This window comes from Engraulis encrasicolus, chromosome 10, assembly GCF_034702125.1.
Source record: "Engraulis encrasicolus isolate BLACKSEA-1 chromosome 10, IST_EnEncr_1.0, whole genome shotgun sequence".
Lineage (NCBI taxonomy): Eukaryota > Metazoa > Chordata > Actinopteri > Clupeiformes > Engraulidae > Engraulis > Engraulis encrasicolus.
The window spans coordinates 4,357,032-4,379,964 of NC_085866.1; the positions used below are offsets into that span (position 1 = coordinate 4,357,032).

The window sequence follows — 22,933 nt, forward strand, 5'->3', positions numbered from 1 at the left end:
TGTCTCAGACAGCTGGGTGGGAAAAGATGACAAGAGGTAATAGGACACCCGCCCGCAGGCCACCGTCACGTCTTGGACCCCTGAACGCTCACCCGCAGACATCTGCAGACCCCCTATGTCACACGCAGAGGTGGACTTTACATTAGGCAAGCCAAGGCAATTGCATAGGGCCCCGACGAAATCAACCCTCCATAGGGCCCTGCAATTGTCACACCAGTCGCGATAACAACTGGTGTGGTAGTTTTAACTTTTAACCCTGATTTAATTTATATTATTCAAAGCTCCTGGGATACCCTGTGCCCCAGATGCGGACTTCACATTAGGCAAACCTAGGCAATTGCATACGGCCCCGACCAAATCAGCCCTCCATGGGGCCCTTCAACTGTCACACCAGTCGCGATAAACAAACAAAAAGTAGGCTTGATCTTAATTTGCCGTTTATGTAAAGTAATCGAAGATATACATTACATTACATTACATTACACTGCACTTAGCTGACGCTTTCATTTATTCAGAGCGACTTACAGTTATTATTTTTCAGGGTATTGGTTACAGTCCCTGGAGCAATGTGGGGTTAGGTGCCTTGCTCAAGGGCACTTCAGCCATGGATGGAGATGTAGGGAGAGGTCAGGGGGGATTCGAACCTGCAACCCCTAGATTGAAAGACCAACTCTCTAACCACTAGGCTACGAGACAAAACACTAAAGTAGCACCCTCGCTCCTTCCATGCCAATTAGTGAGCCTCATCATGTGTACATTACATGTTTAAAGATGACTTTTGAGGGCCCCATGTTTATAATTCACCTAGGGCCCCAAAATGGCTAGATCTGCCCATGGCCGTAGCTACATTAGAGGTCAGGGAGGTCTGGACCTCGCTCATTTTGTCCAAGGTTTTCTTAAAAAAAATTGGAAGGCCAAATATCTATCATGTTTCTATGCCCCATAATTCATAATTATGCAGGTATGGCACCGGAATTCCCTAAACCACTCAGCAAAAAAATCTTAAGGGGGACTGAAAGTTGGTTGTCTGTCTAATAATGGGACACCATTGCCCTCGTGAAATAGTTTATTTTCATTTCACAAGAGCTCTGTAAATGCGAACACTAATTGAGAATCCACCCTTTTCTATTCTACTTCACTTATGAGACATATTGTACTGTGTATAAATATGTACATTACATGTACAAATATGTAAATATAAATATAAACATGTATAAATATGTAAAATATATCATGTTCTGTCTACATTTTTTTTGCTATGCGCATCATGGACCCCGCCTATTCCAAAATGCTGGCTACGGCCCTAGATCTGCCCCTGGTCACGCAGTGGTGTATTTGAAGTTGTAAGATGTATTCATTAATGGTTGTTTCAATTCTACTGTGTGGGTTTTAAGGACATACACACTTACTGTACTGTCCAACCGTGTACCAGGGTGTTTTTCCAAGTTGACTGTTGAAACTATATGGTAATTGTTACAGTACATATCAAGTGTCTGAGCGTCTAACGTTAACATTCATTTTAAACTCACCAACAATCCTAATCGTCATATGGCTGTGAAGAGTTTGTGGGAACCAAGCAGTCGAAACAATTTGCTGATGCGTGTGAGGTCCAAAGTCATATTTAACGTGTGACATTGCGATAATGTTCGTGTGACATTGCGATAACGTTCCTTTAGACGCAGGTCAGATACAGTGCAGGCCCAGATTTGCCCTGTATACAGAGGTCAGATCACAGTTGGCAGAACCTTTTGAGCCTGCTAGTGTTATAGTGGTGGGGAGAGGACGGAGTAAGCTGTCCTGGTGCCCCTAGGCTACTGGTTACATCGGGCCCACCAGAAGGCACATTTTGTGACAAATTTACATAGATGGTGTCATAATTACAAGCTAGGGAACTAAAGAGATGTCTACCAACTCTACTCAACACAACAGATACATTTTTCAATGTTGCGTCTTGTCACAATTATGCAGGTCTTCACTTTTGACTAATCAGGGCCCCCCCTGGCAGGTGGGGGCCCTAGGCTGCAGCCATATCTAGACTGTGGTGGGGGCCCTAGGCTGCAGCCATATCTAGCCTGTGGTGGTGGGGGCCCCTGGCAGGTGGGGGGCCCTAGGCTGCAGCCATATCTAGCCTGTGGTGGGCCCCTGGCAGGTGGGGGCCCTAGGCTGCAGCAATGTCTAGCCCGTGGGGGCCCCCTGGCAGGTGGGGGCCCCTAGGCTGCAGCCATATCTAGCCTGTGGTGGGGGCCCCTAGGCTGCAGCAATATCTAGCCCGTGGGGGGCCCCTGGCAGGTGGGGGCCCTAGGCTGCAGCCATATCTAGCCTGTGGTGGGGGCCCTAGGCTGCAGCCATATCTAGCCTGTGGTGGGGGCCCCTAGGCTGCAGCCATATCTAGCCTGTGGTGGTGGGGGCCCCTGGCAGGTGGGGGGCCCTAGGCTGCAGCCATATCTAGCCTGTGGGGCCCCTAGGCTGCAGCCATATCTAGCCAGTGGGGGCCTCCTGGCAGGTGGGGGCCCTAGGCTGCAGCCATATCTAGCCTGTGCATTAATCCGACCCTGCTGGTGAAAGTGGAAGGTGCCCGGATCGGCCCGCCAGTCAATTCTTTTAGGAGGTGATTGTGGCTTAGACATACTTGAAGCACAACAGGAACCGATCAACAGATCAACAAGGTTAAATAGTTCTGGTCTAAACTAGGACCACCTGCTGCGGACCACCCGGCAGGGGAGCCTAACTGTTTTAGTAGCTATATTAACGTGTGATGTTGAACGCATCAGGTGGGTGGTGGTGTCATCATATAGCCATGGTGAAAATGACCATTTCTTCTGTACTGTGTGTAATAGGCCTGTCTGAAGATATTGAGGATTATAACTAATATGAGATAACATAATAATATATAACTAAACTATAATATAGAACTAAAGTAATCACAGGCTTATAATATCATTATACCATTACAGGCTTCTTTATCCCTGGTCATAGTTGAACTACTCGACAAAAATACATAATTGTTTCACACGTAAGAATAATTAAAGATGAAGTAACTTCACAGAAAGTTACATGCTGTTGTTTATACGTCAACTTGGTTACACACCAACTCAAGAGTCTTTGGGACCTTGTTGACAGTAATGGCACATTACTGCAGGCTAGTTTCAGGAGGAGAATGGATAACAGGGTTTGGTTTTGGGTCAAAAGGGTCACAGGCTCACAGCAGCAAATCCTGTACCATTAGAAAGAAGCATTTAAACCCACATTACTCCAGGGAGATGTTCCTATACCTACTGTAGATGAAATGTATGTAGCTTACTTTGGAGCCATGTGATAATCTAGCCGAAACCCTTTTTTGAGGTTTGATGGATTTTCCAGCAGGACCAGAACTTCCCCCCGCAATTAAGATCTATATTGAAGGTGCCCACCCTTACAACAGACCCCACCTTTAGGTCCCCTGAAAATATTACTTAATTGTATTGCAAATTTAATTTCTAAGATTTCTTTACAAAATGTCATATTTCATGTGAAACGGCATGACATTAAAATGACATCAGGGGCCGCATTAGGCCCTCGAGACATACAGTAGGTCCCCCCCCCCCCCCTACTGTAATGGTTAGGTATTTTAGTGTCCTCATGAACTTTGTTCTCCACACGTTGTAGGATTTTTCCCAACTGCATATGCGCGTGGTTTACTTGGAGAGAGGACTGCAGAGCAGCATCACCAATACCCAGGGTTGCTAACAGTTTTGGCCAGGCCCGGGACAAAGTCGTCTAAAAAGGCCCCGCTGCCCAGTACATGAAATGCAAAAGGACTCAGCAGGGGCGGACCACTGGTATTGGGACGGGGGGGGGCGGCGGGAGATGTGTCTGAGGTGTTGGGCCCACGAAATATCGTAGAATGGGGCCCCTACAAGATGTTTGGCAATCGAAAGCCACTGGCCCAAGTGGTGAGGCCGGGGGTTCCTGGCCCCTATGCCCCCCCCCCCTCTGCGCCGCCCCTGGGACTCAGTTCTGGACCACATTTATTTATTTATAAATAAACAGCAAACTACTTAATTCAGGTTAGTGTTTAAATTTTTACATTTTTTTTACATTGTCCATTTCCACAGTCCCTTTTTTTAAAAATAACAAAAAAAATTGCATTTCATGGTTTCATATTGGCACAAAATAACGCAGTCAGTATTTCCTTAATTCAGTCAGTGGTCGTGCAACAGAGACAAGTAAAGTCAGAGGGTAAGAAATCCGACTCTTCCATCATCCAGTTATCTGTCCGATTCGCATCCCCCTTCCTCAGCATCCCTCTCGCATCATCATGTTTTACTTAATGGAAGGGGCGGGGTCGGACGGGAAGGATGGCTAGCCAATGGGCGTCCCGAAAACAGTACCCGATGGGACTCTCTCATCCTCATTAAGGTCCATAGGAGCCCTACACGGCAGCAGTCCATTGGCAGTGTGGGCTGCGGTCGTGATACATCATTGGCTGGGAGCCTTTGTCCTATGAGAAGGAGAGCGTCGTTAAAGCTGCAAAAGACCGGAACACACACATCCGCAACCCGAAACCGCCGCTGTCATGAAACCGAGGACTTTATGGTTTTTGGGATATTGCTGGTAGCGTGGAGCCTTCGTTGACAAAGGTAGGTCAGCTGTTGTAGCCTAGTGGACAATGTAAACCGCAGTAGTCTCCATACATTTTTTAGTAGCATGTCGCAGAGAAAAGTGAATGCGCCTTCCTGATTGTAAAGTCGAGTTTTCATATTTCTTGATCAATATTTTACTCATTAAGGATGTGGCAGATTCGTCATTTGACAGCAATTGTAGCATATGCAAGCAAATGCTTTATCTATTTGCTAGTGTTATAGTAGGCTACAGCTGGCGTAATGCGATAATCTTGCCAGGAGCCTACCGCGTCTTTTATTGGGACGCACAGCGCAAAGAGCGCAGCATCTAGGCTACCGTATAAATGCACACACGTTTTCCGTTTAGTAAACGTGAGGTAAGCCTTATTGATCTGCTGACATGAAAGTTTAGGCCTGATAGGATGTTCGCTTTGTTATTGAAGGGGAGATACAGGAAATGGGATGCTTGTCGGGACGGGAGGACGGTAAACAACGCCCTTCATGAAGCAGCATCAGCTGTGCGTCCTATGATCTAGCACCTGCAGTCGCCTAGCTTGGGCTGGGTGTGGAGGAGAGGAGAGGAGGTCTCTCTCACTCTCTCTCTCTCTGGGAGGGATGGGTGGCGGCGTACTGCTCCCTTTTTGAACTCATTGGCTGGTTTCCATGCGGGGGTTGCACTGTACCATCTGTCATGCCCAGCCCATGCTATGATAATTAGGGTATATAGGGCTAACCCAGATGCCTTCATGTAGAGTGGTTGGTTACACGTCCTAATACAGTGATGGGCAACTTTCATGATAAGGGGGGCCACATTTTTTTCATCGAAGGGCCATATGACAACGGATCTGATTCTAACTTGGAAAGTTTGAGATGCAGTTTGTTCGCTCACTGACTGCCGATATTATTTGGAAGGAATATATAGGAGTATTCTCTATCAGCCAACAGTATAATTACAATGTATTGATTAACTAGTGTTTTTTTTTAATTGTCTTCTTTTAAAATTATGTTTTATCCACGGGCCACAAAGGGTGAGGAGGCGGGCCACAAGTGGCCCCTGGGCCTCCAGTTGCCCATCCCTGTCCTAATATAATAGGAGAATGTTGAGAATTAATCCTCACAATAAGGCCACTGGGCTCTTTCATTGGGCTACTAGTTTTTGCTTTTTACCCTGAGCTAACTAAACCAAGGCTTCTGTGATGCCCTGTAATCTGAGGTCCATGAATTGTTTTCAACTAATTCAAGTATTCCACATTATTTACAGTCTGTATGTCCAATATTCAAAGTAGCGCAGTGAGGAGACACAAGGTACTTAGAGCACAATGAACTACATAGGTGTATAATATTACTCTGGTCCTCATCAGCTCTTGAAGACAGGAAATGTATAACATAGGCTTTATTTACCTACGGTATTTACATTTTTGTTGAATATTTGAGTGTCTCTGCTACCTCCTTTCTCAAGTAAGTAGTTTTGATTTGTGTGTATTTAGATTTTCTGACTGAATTACAGATAAGTAGTGGCGTACAGTACATTCCATTTCATTTTTTTGTCACACAATCAGATAATTACTGGCATTTAACCCTTTGAGGAGTAAAGACTTTTCCCCAATTCTTCTAGAATTGTACTCGAACACTCTACAGCTCCCATAAAAGTCTGCGGAAAAAATTTAGAAAAGTCATTATGACATCATAATGAGAACTCAAAATGTTGGCAAAATTCTAATCACATATATCTAATGGTACTCCTCAAAGGGTTAACTCGCTTGTGTTGTGCTTGTGTCTCTGTTGGTAGTCATGGGATGGCCGTACTCTCTCCTGCCGGCGGTGCTGCTCATGCCCTTCGCCTACGTCATGACAGTGGACACGGCACCGTGCCAAACCTGCCGCAAACTCACCCAGAACTTTGTGAAGGTACGGATGATTTATTTTTCTGAACTGCAGTGACCAGAAAACAATCACGCGCAGAGGTGATTCTTGGGTCAGGTGGGGCCCCAAGCTAAAATGCGAAAGCATTTCAACCAAAATCGCCACTACTGTGGTAAAGTGTGGGCTGTGGTTAAGTGTGGTCACTATCTAGGGCTTGGGGGCCCCAAGCGGCTGCCTGCCTGGCCTCACAGCACCAAAAGGGGAATTTGTGGCTCTGTGGACGCCACCAATCCTCCACGGAATTGCCTAAATTTCGTCGGATCGCTGCCGCTTTTGAAGGTGCGAAATTAAAGGTTTGGCCTGGTGGCAAGATGCGCTTCTGATCATGCACTAAGGGCACTAATACGATGAATGTGTTTTGTTGATATTGCATACATTTCACTGTAGTAATGCATTAGCCCCTTACCAGACACCGTCCGTAATAGTCACTGAAAAATGTAACTACCATCGTACTACTCCCCTATGCCAGTGCACAGGGCCTTTAGTCATAACTTATGACTTGGTCATTGCCATTCTGGTAACAGCCGATTATGAAATCTGTCTCTGTCATTTCAATACGAACGTGAAAATGTGTTTTTTATAGTCGATACACTTTTGAAGGATAATTGATATCAGCAGGACCGCTGACAACTTTAAAGGGGCACTGTGTGAGATTTTTAGTTGTTTATTTCCAGAATTCATGCTGCCCATTCACTAATGTTACCTTTTTAATGAATACTTACCACCAGCATCAAATTCTAAATATTCATTATGACTGGAAAAATTGCACTTTTCATACATGAAAAGAGGGATCTTCTCCATGGTCCGCCATTTTGGATTTCCAAAAATAGCCATTTGTAGCTGCAAAAATGACTGTACTTGGACCATACTAGAAAATATTTGTTTAATATTAGTAAACTTTCATGTAAAGATCAAATTTGGCAATAGGCAGCCCAGTTTCAATGAGCAGCATAGTTGCAGTACCCTTTTTGACCATTTCCTGCACAGTGTCCCTTGAACCAAGCCTGGCACAAAATCATCTGAAAAGGCCCCCTCTCAAGACATGGGCTGGATTCCAATATGTGCTTGTGACCAGGGGCGAATCTAGCCACTTTGGGGCCCTAGGCGAAATATAAACATGGTGACCTCAAAAGTAATTCTTTTAACAATTCAACAATTGGCATGGCAGGAGCGAGGGTGCCATTTTAGTGTTTTGTCTCATATACGTTCATCTTGGATTACTTTACACAAGTGACACATTAAGGTCAGGCCTACTTTTTTGTGTGTGTGACAGTTGGGGGCCCCTATGGAGGGCAGATTTGGTCGGGGCCCTAGGTTTGCCTAATGTAAAGTCCGCCTCTGCTTGTGGCCTCGCGTTTTGCTGATCCCCTTCCTCCGTGGAGAAAACCATTTAGTTTCCCAGCAGTCAGCCTAGCTGGCCGCACCAGTTTTTGGGGGACTATTCATCATTCACCATCCCGTTTGCGAATGTGAAAATGACATTAGAATTGAGCTTTTGCGAGATATTGAAATACAACACTGTTGTGGCCGGTGACATCATCGCGAGGCCACAAGGAGGCTAGTTAGCAAGGGAGGGGTGTAAATCACAGCCTTCATGACGATACGATACAGTATCGATTTCTTAAATCAGGGATTCGATTGTTTTTTTTCGATACTTAAGAATTCCCCACGATACGATGCGATTCGGTTCGATTCAATTTTTTCCATTTACTTTTCCACTACTATTGTGTTATGGAGCTAGGGCATTGCACAGGGGACAGCGATTATATTCTTTTCGATTCTTAAGAATGCCCCACGATACGATGCGATTCGATTAAATCGCCGATTTAAATTTCGATTTTATTTACATCCCTAGTTAGCACGGGAGGACGGGAGTCCGCATATTGGAATCCACCCATACAATATAATAGTGCCAGAATGGTTCCAATTCTGGGCCCCCCATTTCCCTGACCCATTTATCTCCCTCTGTCGACCGACCTGGATATCAGAGTGATATTTCCCCAAAATGATTATCTTCTTAATTTCAGGGTATCGAGCGAACGGCTTCAAAGAACTTTGGTGGGGGCAACACAGCCTGGGAGGAGGAAAAACTGGCTAAATATGCACGCAGGTGAGACACAAACTAAACTGTTTAGCACATGTGTATAAAGTAGAAGTAAAAAGTACTCTTGCTGATGTAATTACAACACTATGACATGATCTGATATAGTTTATACACCAGTTATAACACTGTACCTAATTATAGTAAACGCACTGTCAGACTTAGGGCTGCAAGATTATGGAAAAAATCATAATCACGATTGTTTTGGTCAAAATCGTAATCACGATTATTAATCACGATTATTGAATTTCGCAGATTTTTTTGAAAATTATAACAAGATGAAATATAACCAAGAATGAATTATATACGGGATAAGCAAAATAAAACGAATTGTAATAATTATGTAAAGACAATAGCATGAAACTTAGGTGGACAGATTTCTGTCCAGAAACACGAGCCTGTCAATATGTTCTGGCTTCAAGGACACTCTCAAAGGTAGGTCACTATTGCCACGATTAATTCACTAATTTATCACGATTTTCGATTATTCTCGATTAATTGTGCAGCCCTAGTCAGAGTACTTCTACTTGTACTTAATACGTCTCTGTTTTGGTATATACAGTATGGGTGTGATATATGCAGTTTATTTGAGTCTGACCATTTGTAGCCTACACTGGCTGTCAGTGAACTCTGAAGACGGTAAACGTTGTTCTAATGCAAACAATGAGACGTAACATAAAAGACAGGGGCTATTTGCATTAATGAAAAAGAAATCAGGTAGTTATGATATGTAATGTTTCCGATATATGCTTACAGTGAAACCCGGCTCCTGGAGATTGTGGAGACGGCTTGTGAGAAGACTGATTTTGACTGCAATAAACTGCTAGAACAGATAGAAGATCAGGTGGAGACCTGGTGGTTTCACAGGTACGTATGTGTGTTCAATGCATGTTCATCGTTTTGGGTAGGGTGCACACATCCAAAGTCTCTTATTGCAGGTGCTAGACAAAAGTGTCAGACAGTTGAAGTAGTTAGGTCTGCACACTGCGGAATAAGCACCAAAAAAAAACGTTTATTATATTAAAACAGCAACGTCAGGAAACGGTGCTGATTTAATTTAATGAACTTTATTATTTGGAGCTTATTCCGCAGTGTGCAGACCTATCGTCTTCAAATGCTCACCGCATGGTCTCATGTCACAGGCAATGAGGAGGTTAAAGCCTGCACATCCAAACGTCTGACCTGGGAGCGGGACAACCAAAGTGAAAGCGAAAAGTGAAAAGTGAAAAGTGAAAGCCCATTGGGAAACTCCAACTCCCATTGTCATTGTGACACAGCACTCCACAGCACACAAGTGAACACTGCACACTGCACACAACGAAATTGCGTTTATGCCTCACCCGTGCAAGGGGGCAGCCCTCAGTGGCGCCCCATGGGGAGCAGTGCGGTGGGACGGTACCATGCTCAGGGTACCTCAGTCATGGAGGAGGATGGGGGAGAGCACTGGTTGATTACTCCCCCCACCAACCTGGCGGGTCGGGAGTCGAACCAAATGACCAGATAAAAATGAAAAAGTCAGCTTCAACCAGGATTTTCTGCCCCCACTTATTTTATTTTTCTGTCACATCTGAAGAAGGATTTTTACCCGTAACGTCACAGGAAAATAAAATAAGTGGGAGCAGGATATCCTGGTTGAAGCTGACTTTTTCTCTCAGGCACCCAATTGGTTAGAAAGATGTTGAAATTGGTTGTTGACCAACATATTAAAACACCAACATTAATGTTAGTCGAGTACATCTATGGCCAAAATGCACCAAACCCCCAAAAAATTGATACAAAAGGTTTTTCAACTGATTTCAATACATCCAGCTGTCCTTACTAACATACTAAAAATCTAGGAAAATCTAACTTCAGGAAAGGTGTCATTTTCAAGATCAAAGTTTTTAAAAATCAAGGTTACTACATGATAATTACATTGGCATGAACTAACATGTTTTCAGTATCTGTTTGTTTGGAGTGCTGTTTGGGTGGATAAAGACACTACTATGGTAATATCCATGTGCTGTTTGTCAGGGCACATCATCAGTAATGAATCATGGTGTCACTAGGTATTTTGGGTCTTTCAGCAGCTGAACTGAATAGACAGGAGCCACTACATGTGTAAGTAGAGGGCAAGGTGAAACGGTTGGTACTGGAGACAGACAATGTCCTGGCTTTAGCATAGCTTTCGCGTATGTCAGAGTAGGGCCTGTTGTAGCTTCATAGGCAAGGGTCAGGGGCTTGTATTCGATTAGGGACATGACTGGGAAACTGAGGCTATGTGGTCAGAGAATGATAGATGGTCATCAACAATGACACTTAGATCTCTTGTGGCCTTATTTCAGGCAACAGTAGCAGAATCCATATTGAGTTTGATATCATGGCAACCTAAATCTTTGGCTGGGATCACCAGCAGTGCATTTGGGCGAGGTTCAACTGAAGGTTGCATTCCTTCATACTTGTGGATAGTTCAGAGAGGCAAGCGGAAATGTGTGTGACCGTGTCATCTGGCACAAAGTAACTGTGCTTCATCGGTGTAACAGTAGTATGAGAAGCTGTGAGAACAGATAACATGGCCCAGTGATGTGGTGTACATGGCAAATAGGAGTCCCAGCACCAGCCCTTAGGACACCTCTGTGGAGAGGCTATGATTTGAGGACAGCTGACCTTGCCCTTGATACATGCTAAGAATGATACCACCAGACTCAAAGAATGTCTGAAGAACTTGAGAAACATAAAACTCAATTATTTATCTAAGAGAGATGTTAAATAATCATGTTTTGAAAAAAAATGCTAGCTGGTGAGTCTGCACAAAGATTTTTAGATTTACTACAAAACAAAAAGAGATGTCCATAATCTCTTCTGAAGATATCTTCTGGCTTACTAGAAACAAAATAAAAGAGTAATTTTGAGCTTGGCTTTTTCAGATTTTGAGTTTTTGCATTTTGAAATTGAATGCATATTTAATTAGATATAGTCCAATTACCATATTAAAACATAACATTTCAGAAAACTTGCAATACATTTTTTTCTCACAAATATGTGAGTAATTACCTGATTAAGTTTCATGGTGATATCTGCAAGCTAAATTTTTTGGCCTATTCACGTGGAGTGTCTCTTGACCCTTATGATAAGCCTATGGCAGCTAAGTCAGATTTTACTGGATTTTTAGTATGTCATTTAGCAGGTCCAATAGTAATAGAATCCATAAAAAAACCTTTTGTATCAATTTGTTTGGGGTTAAAACCTAAATGTACTCGCCTATGTGCCCTTTGTCCTACAACAGACTGAGAGAAAGAAGGCAAAATGCAGCCTAACTACTGACATACATCTTGGGTTATATTATTGTACCATATCACATTCTAAACACCGCTGGTTTGAAAATGAGACATCCGTTCGCAAAATGCTTATCGTGAAAATGTCATTGTAGCAATATGCTGACTGTTTCTGTCTCAGTTTGGTTCTTTTATTCCCTGTTACAAAATAGTACTGTGTTTAAATCCATCATCCCACCATAAAAATGTAAATGAGACAAGAGCACTGTGTGAGATTTTTAGGTGTTTATTTCCAGAATTCATGCTGCCCATTCACTAATGTTACCTTTTTCATGAATACTTACCACCAGCATCAAATTCTAAGTATTCATTATGACTGGGAAAATTGCAATTTTCATACATGAAAAGGGGGATCTTCTCCATGGTCCGCCATTTTGAATTTCCTAAAAATAGCCATTTTTAGCTGCAAAAATGACTGTACTTGGACCATACTAGAAAATCTTTGTTTAATACTTAGTAAACTTTCATGTAAAGATCAAATTTGGCAATAGGCAGCCCAATTTCAATACGCAGCATAGTTGCAGTACCTTTTTTGACAATTTTCTGCACAGTGTCCCTTTAACCAAGCTTCCTGTATGTTTGCAGGCAGGATGAGGCTCCGGACCTGTTTGAGTGGCTGTGCATTGAGGAGCTGAGACTCTGCTGTCCTCCGGGCCGCTACGGGCCCAACTGTGCAGGTACGCTACGGCCTCCATTCATGTACGGCGAAGAATGCTGTAATAATAATAATAATAATACAAAATATATACATATTGTCAAAATACTTTATTGTTTGGCTGATGATCAAAAGTTGCCTTGCCCTTTGCAAGATGAAACTACACATTGATAATAATTTGTACCGTATTTGTATCGTAACTGATAATTTGTACGGTATTATTATTAATAAAAAAATATGGTACAAATATTTTCTTCAGTTATAATTTGAGCCAACACTACACAATCTTGATATTTGAATGCTCAAATATGAATGAATGAAAAATGTGATCTACCAAAATGATTGGTAGCCTACTGTACATGTATATAAAAGAAAACAATATTTGCCTTGTCTTTCCTAGAGTGCCCCTTGAACCCTGGAGGTGTGTGTGGTGGTCTGGGCCGCTGCGAGGGGGATGGAACTCGTCTAGGAGATGGGCAGTGTGTCTGTGACCCCGGCTACTCTGGACCGCTCTGCCAAGAATGTGCTGACGGGTATTACAGGGAAAAAAGCTCAAATGGAACACAACCTCCATGTTCAGGTAAAAAAAAACGTTGTATTCCAGAACTTGTTTCATATACTGCCCTACAATATCAGAACGCAGTATCTTGAAAATGGTCAAAAATAGGTTTAGACCGTAAATTGGCTTTAAAATACCTTCTTTTTCTTGTGTTAATTTTTTTTGGTCCAACTTGGTCCCGTTTCAGAAAAAAACGCTAAAAACCGATTATACTGCGCTTTTTGCTTTTAGGAGGTTATGCCGTACTAGCCAAGAACGCAGTATAACGCGCATTATACTGCACTTCTCCATTGACACCGTGGTTTTGGTGTAGACAGTAATATCACAACAGAACGCAGTATAATGATTTTTCAGCTAAAAAGTAATGAGAATGTTGTTTTTTTGCTTTTTTTCTTGTGTGCATAAATTTCCATCATAAAAAAGTATTATATGGAAGTGTCATAATCACTTGACCTCCAACACAGTTGCATGGCCAGAAAGGAAACTTTAAAGCCTTTTTTCTCAGTTTGCCATTTCGAATTATACTGCGTCCTGAAATTGTAGGGCAGTATAGTGTAATGGTCTGGAACAATATGCCAGATTTAACATTGACCAAACATACCCAAATTTGGATATATTTGGTTATTTTTACATTTCTGATATGAATCTACAGCATGTCTAGTGTCTACAGTATTTCACATGCTACTTAACCTATACATGGGGCAGCCATAGCCTGGCTAGGGAGGTGGATTTAAGATCAGAGGGTTGCAAGTTCGAATCAAACCCTCACCCATGCTTCCTACACCTCCGACCATCACACACTGCTACAGGGACTGTAACCAATGTACCCTGTAAATAACTGTAAGTCGCTTTGGATATAAAATCGTCTGCTAAGTATAATGTAATGTAATGTAATATACACCACTGACACACTGTCTCTCCCTCTCTCCACAGCATGCTATCACACGTGTCGAAAGTGCACGGGGCCACATGACTACAGCTGTCTCGATTGCAACTCAGGATGGATACTGCACGACAACAAATGTTTTGGTCAGTATAAGAGGCAAGCTCCTCTATCAATCATCTGCAACCATGTTGCTCAGCAGGAAGCATTCACTGACATGCTAGCCACCTACAAACCCCAACTCCGATGAAGTTGGGACGTTTGGTAAACAGTGAATAAAATCAAAATGCTATCATTTTCAAAACATTCAATCTATTCATTAGATGGAGAATAGTGAAAAGACAACATATTAAGTGTTAAAACCGAGAAAAAATATTATTTTGGGGGACATATGTACTCATTTCTAATTTGAGAAATCCAACACGTCTCAAAAGAGTTGGGACGGGGATCAGTGAAATTTAGTAAACATCCAAATAAGATAAAACAACAAAGAAGAACATTTCAAAATGAATTGTACTGACGGACAATATAGGTGTCCAGGTATAAGATCATCACAGAGAGGCTGAGTCACTCAGAATTAAAGATGCAAAGGGAATAATTACCATAGTTATTACATACATTTTTGAATTCCCTTTGATTTACCACGATTGAGTGTATATAAGACATATTTTTGTTAATAAAATCATTGTATAGGTTCATGACATCATGAAATATATATTGGCTGTAGTCTCACTCTAATTCCTGGAGTGCTAGAGCTATTGAAAATTGACCATATTAAGAATGCTTAATGCATGAAAATGACACAGGGGTTTAACATTCTCCTAAGCACCTGAGCTCACTTGAAATAGACCCAGAAGACATGGGAAACTGTCCTTTGCTTACAGAAGTCAGCAGAAGTTGTAGAAGTCCATTCTTTTTGACAATAATAGAGCATTGCACATCCTGTGCTACAGTGAAAATGGACCATCCAACTTCTGTTAGTGCTAGCTTCAAAAGTCAGCCTCCATGATGGCATGCGGATGCAGTAGTGCATTGGTTAAGATGTTCTCACTCATCTGTAGAGTTAAATACAGTGCTGAATAGTATAAATGGGTTTTAAACAGCATGAAAAGCCACTCATGCATTATATGTTGAAGGGAGATCTTCGATTACTGCCACATAGTAAGGTCAAATTGCATTCTCTACTATGTTTTAACAGTTTGGCTCCATCATAAGGACCAGCATGTGATAAAATGGTGGGTTTTTGGTCAAGACCTGTCACACTGTAAGCACTACAGAAAAGAAAACATTGCAAAACATGACAAGGAATACACCCACCATTTAAGCTGGTGAAATCATGTCCAAGATAGGAATTAACACTGTTTTTTATATAAAATCATCTCATCGGTTAATGTATTTAACTGTTAAGTGTTGTCTTTTGTTTTGTTTTTAGTCTTCCTCGACATTTGCTGCCATTTATTGTCCCCGTCCCAACTCTTTTGAGACGTGTTGGATTTCTCAAATTAGAAATGAGTACATATGTCCCCCAAAACAATATTTTTTCTCGGTTTTAACACTTAATATGTTGTCTTTTCACTATTCTCCATCTAATGAATAGATTGAGTGTTTTGAAAATGATAGCATTTTGATTTTATTCACTGTTTACCAAACGTCCCAACTTCATCGGAGTTGGGGTTAGTAGACAGCGGCTTGTCAAAACCACTTTGTTATGGTTTAATAGTCATTAAATAGTTAATAAAATACTAATAAAAAGAATAATTTAATAATTTAATAATTTAACTTGACCGTAATTAAAATGTGAATATTTGTTACCCCAGTTGAGTATAATTTGATTTGAATGTCTCACCATAAACAACATCTTCTTTCTATTGGTCAATTTGATTCTTTCCTCTACCATTATCTTTATGTATTTATGTCTTTACTGTATGTGTTCGTCTTTTTGTATGCATTACAGATGTGGATGAGTGTGGGACAGAGCTGGCTCGCTGTCCATCAAATACGTATTGTTTCAACACAGAGGGTTCATATGAGTGCAGAGGTAAGTAGATACATTCAGTGGCGGCACAAGTGTAGACAGGGACCCAGCGCAAGACTGATAGGGCCCCCAACAAAGCCCCCACCACTAAATGAGAGGGTTCTGGCTCCTGGGGCAAATGTCCCACTTACCCCCTTGAGATGTATCTCAAATTACTCTCAACGGTTTTGGAACATATCCTGCAATACTGTGCATAATTACATACTGTATATGATGCTGCATCATTCTACTTGTACATCTGTGAGCGTGTCTCCTCCCCTCACCATCCTCTTCCCCTTGTTGCCAGGTTGTGACCATGTTAGCGATGCCCCCTCACTGTCCCTCTTCCCCTTGTGTGTGTGTCTGTGTGTGACCATGTTAGCGCTGTCCTGTCCCCTCACCATTCTCTTCCTCTTGTTGCCAGGTTGTGACCATGTTAGCGCTGTCCTGTCCCCTCACCATCCTCTTCTCCTTGTTGCCAGGTTGTGACCATGATAGCGCTGTCCCCTCACCATCCTCTTCCCCTTGTTGCCAGGTTGTGACCATGTTAGCGCTGTCCTGTCCCCTCACCATCCTCTTCCTCTTGTTGCCAGGTTGTGACCATGTTAGCGCTGTCCTGTCCCCTCACCATCCTCTTCCCCTTGTGTGTGTTGCCAGGTTGTGACCATGTTAGCGCTGTCCTGTCCCCTCACCATCCTCTTCCCCTTGTGTGTGTTGCCAGGTTGTGACCATGTTAGCGCTGTCCTGTCCCCTCACCATCCTCTTCCCCTTGTGTGTGTTGCCAGGTTGTGACCAGTCTTGCGTGGGCTGCATGGGCAGTGGGCCGGCCAGGTGTAAAAAGTGTGCAAGAGGCTACAGACTTCAGGGGGCCAAGTGCCTTGGTGAGTAGGAGCAACGCAGTCTCACCCCAAGTAGTCAATTTCTGACTACCTTGGACCAGACTGCAATTTTTGACGTCTTGGGTATTCCTTCCACGTCACATTTTGACTATGTGGCCTAACCCTAAACCTATTCCTAAGCCTAACCTCAATGACGTTATGCTGCCACAAGGGGGCGCCTTTGAGGACATAGTCAAAATGTGACGTGGAAGGAATACCCAAGACGTCAAAAATTGCAGTCTGGTCAAAGGTACTCAGATATTGACTACTTGGCGTGAGACTGTGTAGGGAATAAGTATTCCAAGTGCCTTGGTTTAACTTCAAAATATTGGTAACACTTTATTTTAGGGATACATCTATTATCACTAATACATACAATGTTAATGCCTGCATAAGTACCTTATAAGGCATGTACTAAGCAAACGCTGAGGCCTACTAGGTCCTTACTAAGGTTAAATTGGTAATAAATCCCTTATTGTGCATGAACAAGACATTTGCGAATACATGTCTAACAAATGTTTGATTTTGCTTTGTACATGCCTTACAAGTTACTTATACAGGAACATTGTATGTATTAGTGCTAATAGATGTATCCCTAAAATAAAGTGTTACCAAAATATTATGTAATAGTATCGCTACTATCATTCCTTTACTGTTACAAAGAAAAAGAACTCTTGTTCAAATATCCAAATAATAATTCAATTCAATGTATTGGCCACATTTACCCAAGTGTCCTCAACAACTGACAATGTAATGTAACATAGTGTACCTTTGACATACTTTCACCAAAAGTAGTGTTGGCTATTATTTAATAGTCCTCCATTTTTAGTTTTTTTTTTTTTATACACTTAATCTCTTAGATGTGGATGAGTAATTGAAGAGTTCAGATGCAAACCCCCCTAAGTGCCTTTTCAGAAAATAATCTTAATTAATGTATCAAAATGGCACATTTTCTAAATTTTATTTATGTAATATAACTATTTATATCTATTATCAAGTACACGAATGTAAACCAAACCAACAACGGGGTTCTCTAAAAATATAGAAGTGCAGGTCTTCAGAAATGGAGTTAGTGGTTTTTGCATCTGAACTCTTTACTGTTGAATGAAGATGAACTCCTGTTAAGTAGTCAAATAATAATAAATCAACAGCCTGCAACTTATTGGCCCACAAACTTCAGAATTAGCCTTGGTATTGTTTTTCTGTTTTATGATAAAACATACCTCTGTTGTTTCCGTTTTTATCTCTCAGATGTGGATGAGTGCAGTGATCGCAACATGGCTTGTAAGGGTCTTAATGAGGCCTGCATTAACGAGGAGGGCTCGTTCCGCTGCGAGTGTGCCGAGGGATTCATCCGCAGAGACAGCATATGTGTGGAAAACGTGTTACCCAGTAAGTTAACCCACGGGATGCTTTTATTATGTGATACACACACTTGAACAAATTAGGGGAACCTTATGTGAAACTTGGTGATAACATATTATTTATTTTGTTTATTTTGAAACAATTATGAAAAAAAGGTTTACTAATGACTCGTTTGGAGAGACCATATACGTATGCAGTGGTGTACAGTAGTCTACCTTTTGTATACTGCAGTGATTTTCAACCTATGGGCCGGGGCCCACTGGTAGGCCCTGAAGGTATACCAAGCGTGCCTTGAAATAATATTCAAAAAATTATAATCACATTTTGGGGTGTGTGTTGCTGCTGATTTATGTGAGTTTTATTCGTAATCGGGTCAGAGGTGGGCCCCGAACATTTGTGATAATTTCGAGTGGGCCCCAAGTTGGAAAAGGTTGGGAACCCCTGGTATACTGTATATTTGGGCAGCTATTGGTGCATATAAATAGTTTCCCAAACTAGCGGCTGGGGCCCCTCGGGGGGTACGGAGGGAAGGGAGTGTTTCAGAGGCCGAGGGAGGCATTGTTAACATCTGAAAGAATTTTGATAGTGATCTTCTAGTCATCCTGTTAAAGGGGTATGCCACTATTTTGGCTGGGGTTTATTAAGGTGGTAAAGTGTCTTATTTTTCATGTTAAGCGTTGTAAGAAAAGTTAAAAGAGGGAATATGTCGCTAAGCTAGTGAAAGTCAATGGATCCGTGTAGCATTGTAGCATGCTACACGGATGTAGGATGTAACATAGTCAAATGTTCTATCAAACACCTTCCTTGGCGGAGGTCTGCACTCGGAGTGCATTTCCAGTTTATTTATTTAATGTTTGCACTCTCGTAGTTTCATCTTTTCATATTTTGGACGTTATAGTGAGTCACTAACCCAGACGTTGCATGTGATGCACCACACTGGTCTAAATCATGTGAATCTGTGACCCACCACCCTGGTCCAAATGATGTGAATCTCAATCTAATGTGACCCTTGGGGATTAAAAACCCGCTGAAGCTGAAGCGGGGATTTGGGTTTGCCGCAAGCTGTTTTATTAAGTGTAGGTTCAATATTAAGCCTGGATTTGAACAATTATGATGAAAGTCATTTTGACAGGCATTGCTATCTTTTTTGGTTTCTCTAGCCGAGCCAGAAAAGGGCTTATTTGATTACAGGATGGATGATGAGATCCTAGGAACTGCATTGAAATACAGTAGTTATGATATAAAAACCCCTTTGACACACTGCTGCGATCATTCTTCATTCATGATCATTCATGCTCTAGGTTAGTGTTTCCCAACGGGGGCAGAACAGCCCCTCAGGGGGGCGTTGGGGAGCCCCACGGAGGGTGTTGAGAAGGATACAGCTGAGTGGGGGCAGGGCTTAGTTAACATTGAGGACCATTAGTCTATTCATTTTTCAATAATGGAGGGGCAGACCTATCATGAGGTCAAGGTGGCATTGGGAGACTTATGATGAGGTCAAGGGGGCGTTTGGAGGCTTATGATGAGTCCAAAGGGGCGTTTGGAGGCTTATGATGAGTCCAAGGGGGCGTTTGGAGGCTTATGATGAGGTCAAGGGGGCGTTTGGAGGCTTATGATGAGGTCAAGGGAGCGTTTGGAGGCTTATGATGAGGTGAAGAGGGCGTTTGGAGGCTTATGATGAGGTCAAGGGGGCGTTTGGAGGCTTAAGATGAGGTCAAGGGGGCGTTAGCTTATGATGAGTCCAAGGGGGCGTTTGGAGGCTTATGATGAGGTGGAGGGGGCGTTTGGAGGCTTATGATGAGGTCAAGGGGGCGGTTGGAGGCTTACGATGAGGTCAAGGGGGCGGTTGAGAAAAACTGCTCTAACTGAACCTGTTCAGGGTTTGTTTGATGATGACAGGGCAAATGACAAGGCCCTAGGGCTGGATTGAATTAAAATTCATTTTGAAATGTTTCCATCTTTTCTGTTTTTTCCCCCCTCTCTAGCTGAGCGTGAGAAGGGGCTGTTTAATGAAATCCTGTTTAAATGTTTCTATCTTTTCTGTCTTTCCTCTCTCTAGCTGAGCCAGACAAAGGCTTGTTTGACGACATGACGGATGACGAGGTCCTGGTCCTCCAGCAGATGTTCTTCGGCGTAGTCATCTGTGCCCTGGCCACGCTGGCCGCAAAAGGAGACATGGTCTTCACAGCCATCTTCATCGGAGGCCTCGCAGCCATGGCAGGCTACTGGCTATCAGAGAAAGGAGATCGCATGCTGGACGGACTATTTAAAGGACGATAGATAGACACCTAATTTACAAAACAAAATATACTACAACGACAGCAGAAAGACTTGTAAAAAAAAGTACTTTTTTTTTTTTTTAAATAGATGTTCAGGTTTAGAACACACTTTGATTTATGTGGGCTGCATGGATGCAAGTCAAGGGTGCCAGTGCTGGTTTTGAATAACAGGAAATGGATTGCCTCTGGGCAGGTCGGTTTGTGTAGAATTCTTGCACCTTTGGTCAGGTGCGTCGGAGAAGAACCCCTGGTTCACCAACGTTAGAGAAAAGAAAGCTCTCGCACACTGTTCACATTTGCAAGGTTTACAGCGATGTTTCGGTCTACTGACCTTCAAGCAATTCAAATAAAAAAACGAAACGTCACAGTAAACCTTGCCAGTGTGAACAGTGTGCGGGAGCTTTCTTTTCTTTGCCTCTGTGAAGGTGAAAGCCCAGGAATATCACAGCATTCAACTGAATTTTCCCTGACTAAACAGTGTAACATCAAAAAGGCGTAATGAAGTGAAAGGATTCTTTGTTTTATTGGGCAAGTGCCAAGTCTAACGTTTCGACGTTGTTACGTCTTATTCAGAGTCAATATGGTAAACCTGATTTGCCATATCAACTTTGAAGAAGACGTGAAAACGTTGAAATGTTAGTCTTGCCACTTGCCCAATAAAACAGTATTTTTTCCACATCTGGGGTGAATTTCTCAAAACCAAAGTTGCTTACTACATTAGTTACTTTGTTGTTTTCAATGCATTTTCCCATTGGCAACTACCAAAGTTGCTAACAGGCTAACAACTTCTATTTTGAGAAACTCACCCCTGAAGAGGCTCCGGTGACTCTCTTCTTTGCCTGCTGTTACTAGTCCTTTCCTGTGACACACCAGATTGTGAAGTACAGGAGCACGGAGGATGTTGCCCTTATCTACGATTCTTTACAAAATTATTACACAACTTACATATGTGCGGCATGAGAAATGACAATGCCTGGCACAGAAGTAAAAGGTATGCATGGAAACAAATACCATTTTGTGGACTAAACATCCCAGTGATACCTGATGTCTTTAGAAAATGACCGAAATCCACTTTTTCCATGGAACAGACTGTACTGAAATTACCAATGCGGACCCGGATCAATGAAAAAATTTCAATTCACAGAAATCGGAACTTGCCGTAGTTTCTCTACATTGCAAGGAACAAGATGTATCTGGCTAGGAAAGCACTAGTTACCAGAATGTACCGCCCGAAGACATTCTAGAATGCTAGTGTTTCCATGTGAGCAGACAGACTGGAATCTCTGATGTTACTGTATGTAGGCTACAATTTGCTTGACTACTAAAGCATCAGGTATGCTCTGCTAAGTCATAGGGAAACTTATATCATTGTGTGTTTTTATTCGTTCTGATAATTATTTATTCAGGCAAAGTACATTTGGATGTGCTAAACTGGTTACATTTTTATTTGTTCTTTTATATTGTTTTCATTGTTATTTATTTAAAGAATGCTAAGGGGACAAGTGGCTAGAGGAAATAAACAATATTGATTTAGTTAATAAAACATTTAGTCTGGATCACTTCATTGTCAATCAGTCCACATCAATTTGTTATATTTTGTTACAGTATTACTTTTTTAATGGACACTCATGGGACATTTCAAAGATGGAATTATGAAACTTCAGTTATTTAAATAACATTAATTTTATTATATTGTGAATATTTGCAATCAATTCAAGGGCTCTTATTATGTGGCAGTAACAGTCCCTCTATTGCTGGCTATACGTGTGAGTTGGCTGATGGCTGATGAGTTTAACATCAAAGGTTTTCAAAGATTTCAAAGATTTCGAAATCCCATTTTCATCACTGGTCAATTCTGTAACAACTCAAGACAGGTTTATGCTATTTATTTGTTTTATTTATTTATGCACATTTAATATTAAAACTGCTCACCTCTCTCGAGGTCAATAAGAATTGGCCCAGTTTTGAACCCTTTTCTTTTTTTGTTCACTAATTTTGTGTGAATAGAGGAACATCAAAAAGCGTGTACAAGTATCATGTATTTCAAATCAAAGCACCCTTTCAAAGGTGAATTGTGTAATATTCTCAGTACTTTATTTCCAAAATTCATGCTGCCCATTAAAAAATGTTACCTTTTGTATGAATACATACATACCACCACCACCATCAAATTCCAAGTATTCATGACTGGTGAAATTGCACTTTTCATACATGATATGGGGGATCTTCTCTATGCCTGCCATATTGAATGTCCAGAAATAGACATTATTAGCTGCAAAACTTACTGTAGTTTGGTCATACTAGTAAATATTAGTTGTTTATTTAGTAAGTTTAGCAATAGGCAGTACAGCGTTAAAGGGG

General features: G+C 41.9%; 1 protein-coding gene across 1 annotated transcript; it reads left to right on the forward strand.

The window, feature by feature from the left end:
* The first annotated feature begins 4,545 nt into the window (after positions 1 to 4,545).
* Positions 4,546 to 21,096, forward strand: LOC134456518 (protein disulfide isomerase Creld1). Its single transcript, XM_063207897.1, has 11 exons — positions 4,546 to 4,619; positions 6,391 to 6,509; positions 8,552 to 8,634; positions 9,382 to 9,492; positions 12,525 to 12,616; positions 12,995 to 13,174; positions 14,087 to 14,182; positions 15,991 to 16,074; positions 16,836 to 16,931; positions 18,180 to 18,320; positions 20,353 to 21,096. The coding sequence occupies exons 2-11, from the start codon at positions 6,393 to 6,395 to the stop codon at positions 20,571 to 20,573; spliced, it is 1,221 nt and encodes a 406-aa protein (XP_063063967.1). The 5' UTR covers positions 4,546 to 4,619; positions 6,391 to 6,392; the 3' UTR covers positions 20,574 to 21,096.
* Positions 21,097 to 22,933: the final 1,837 nt, after the last annotated feature.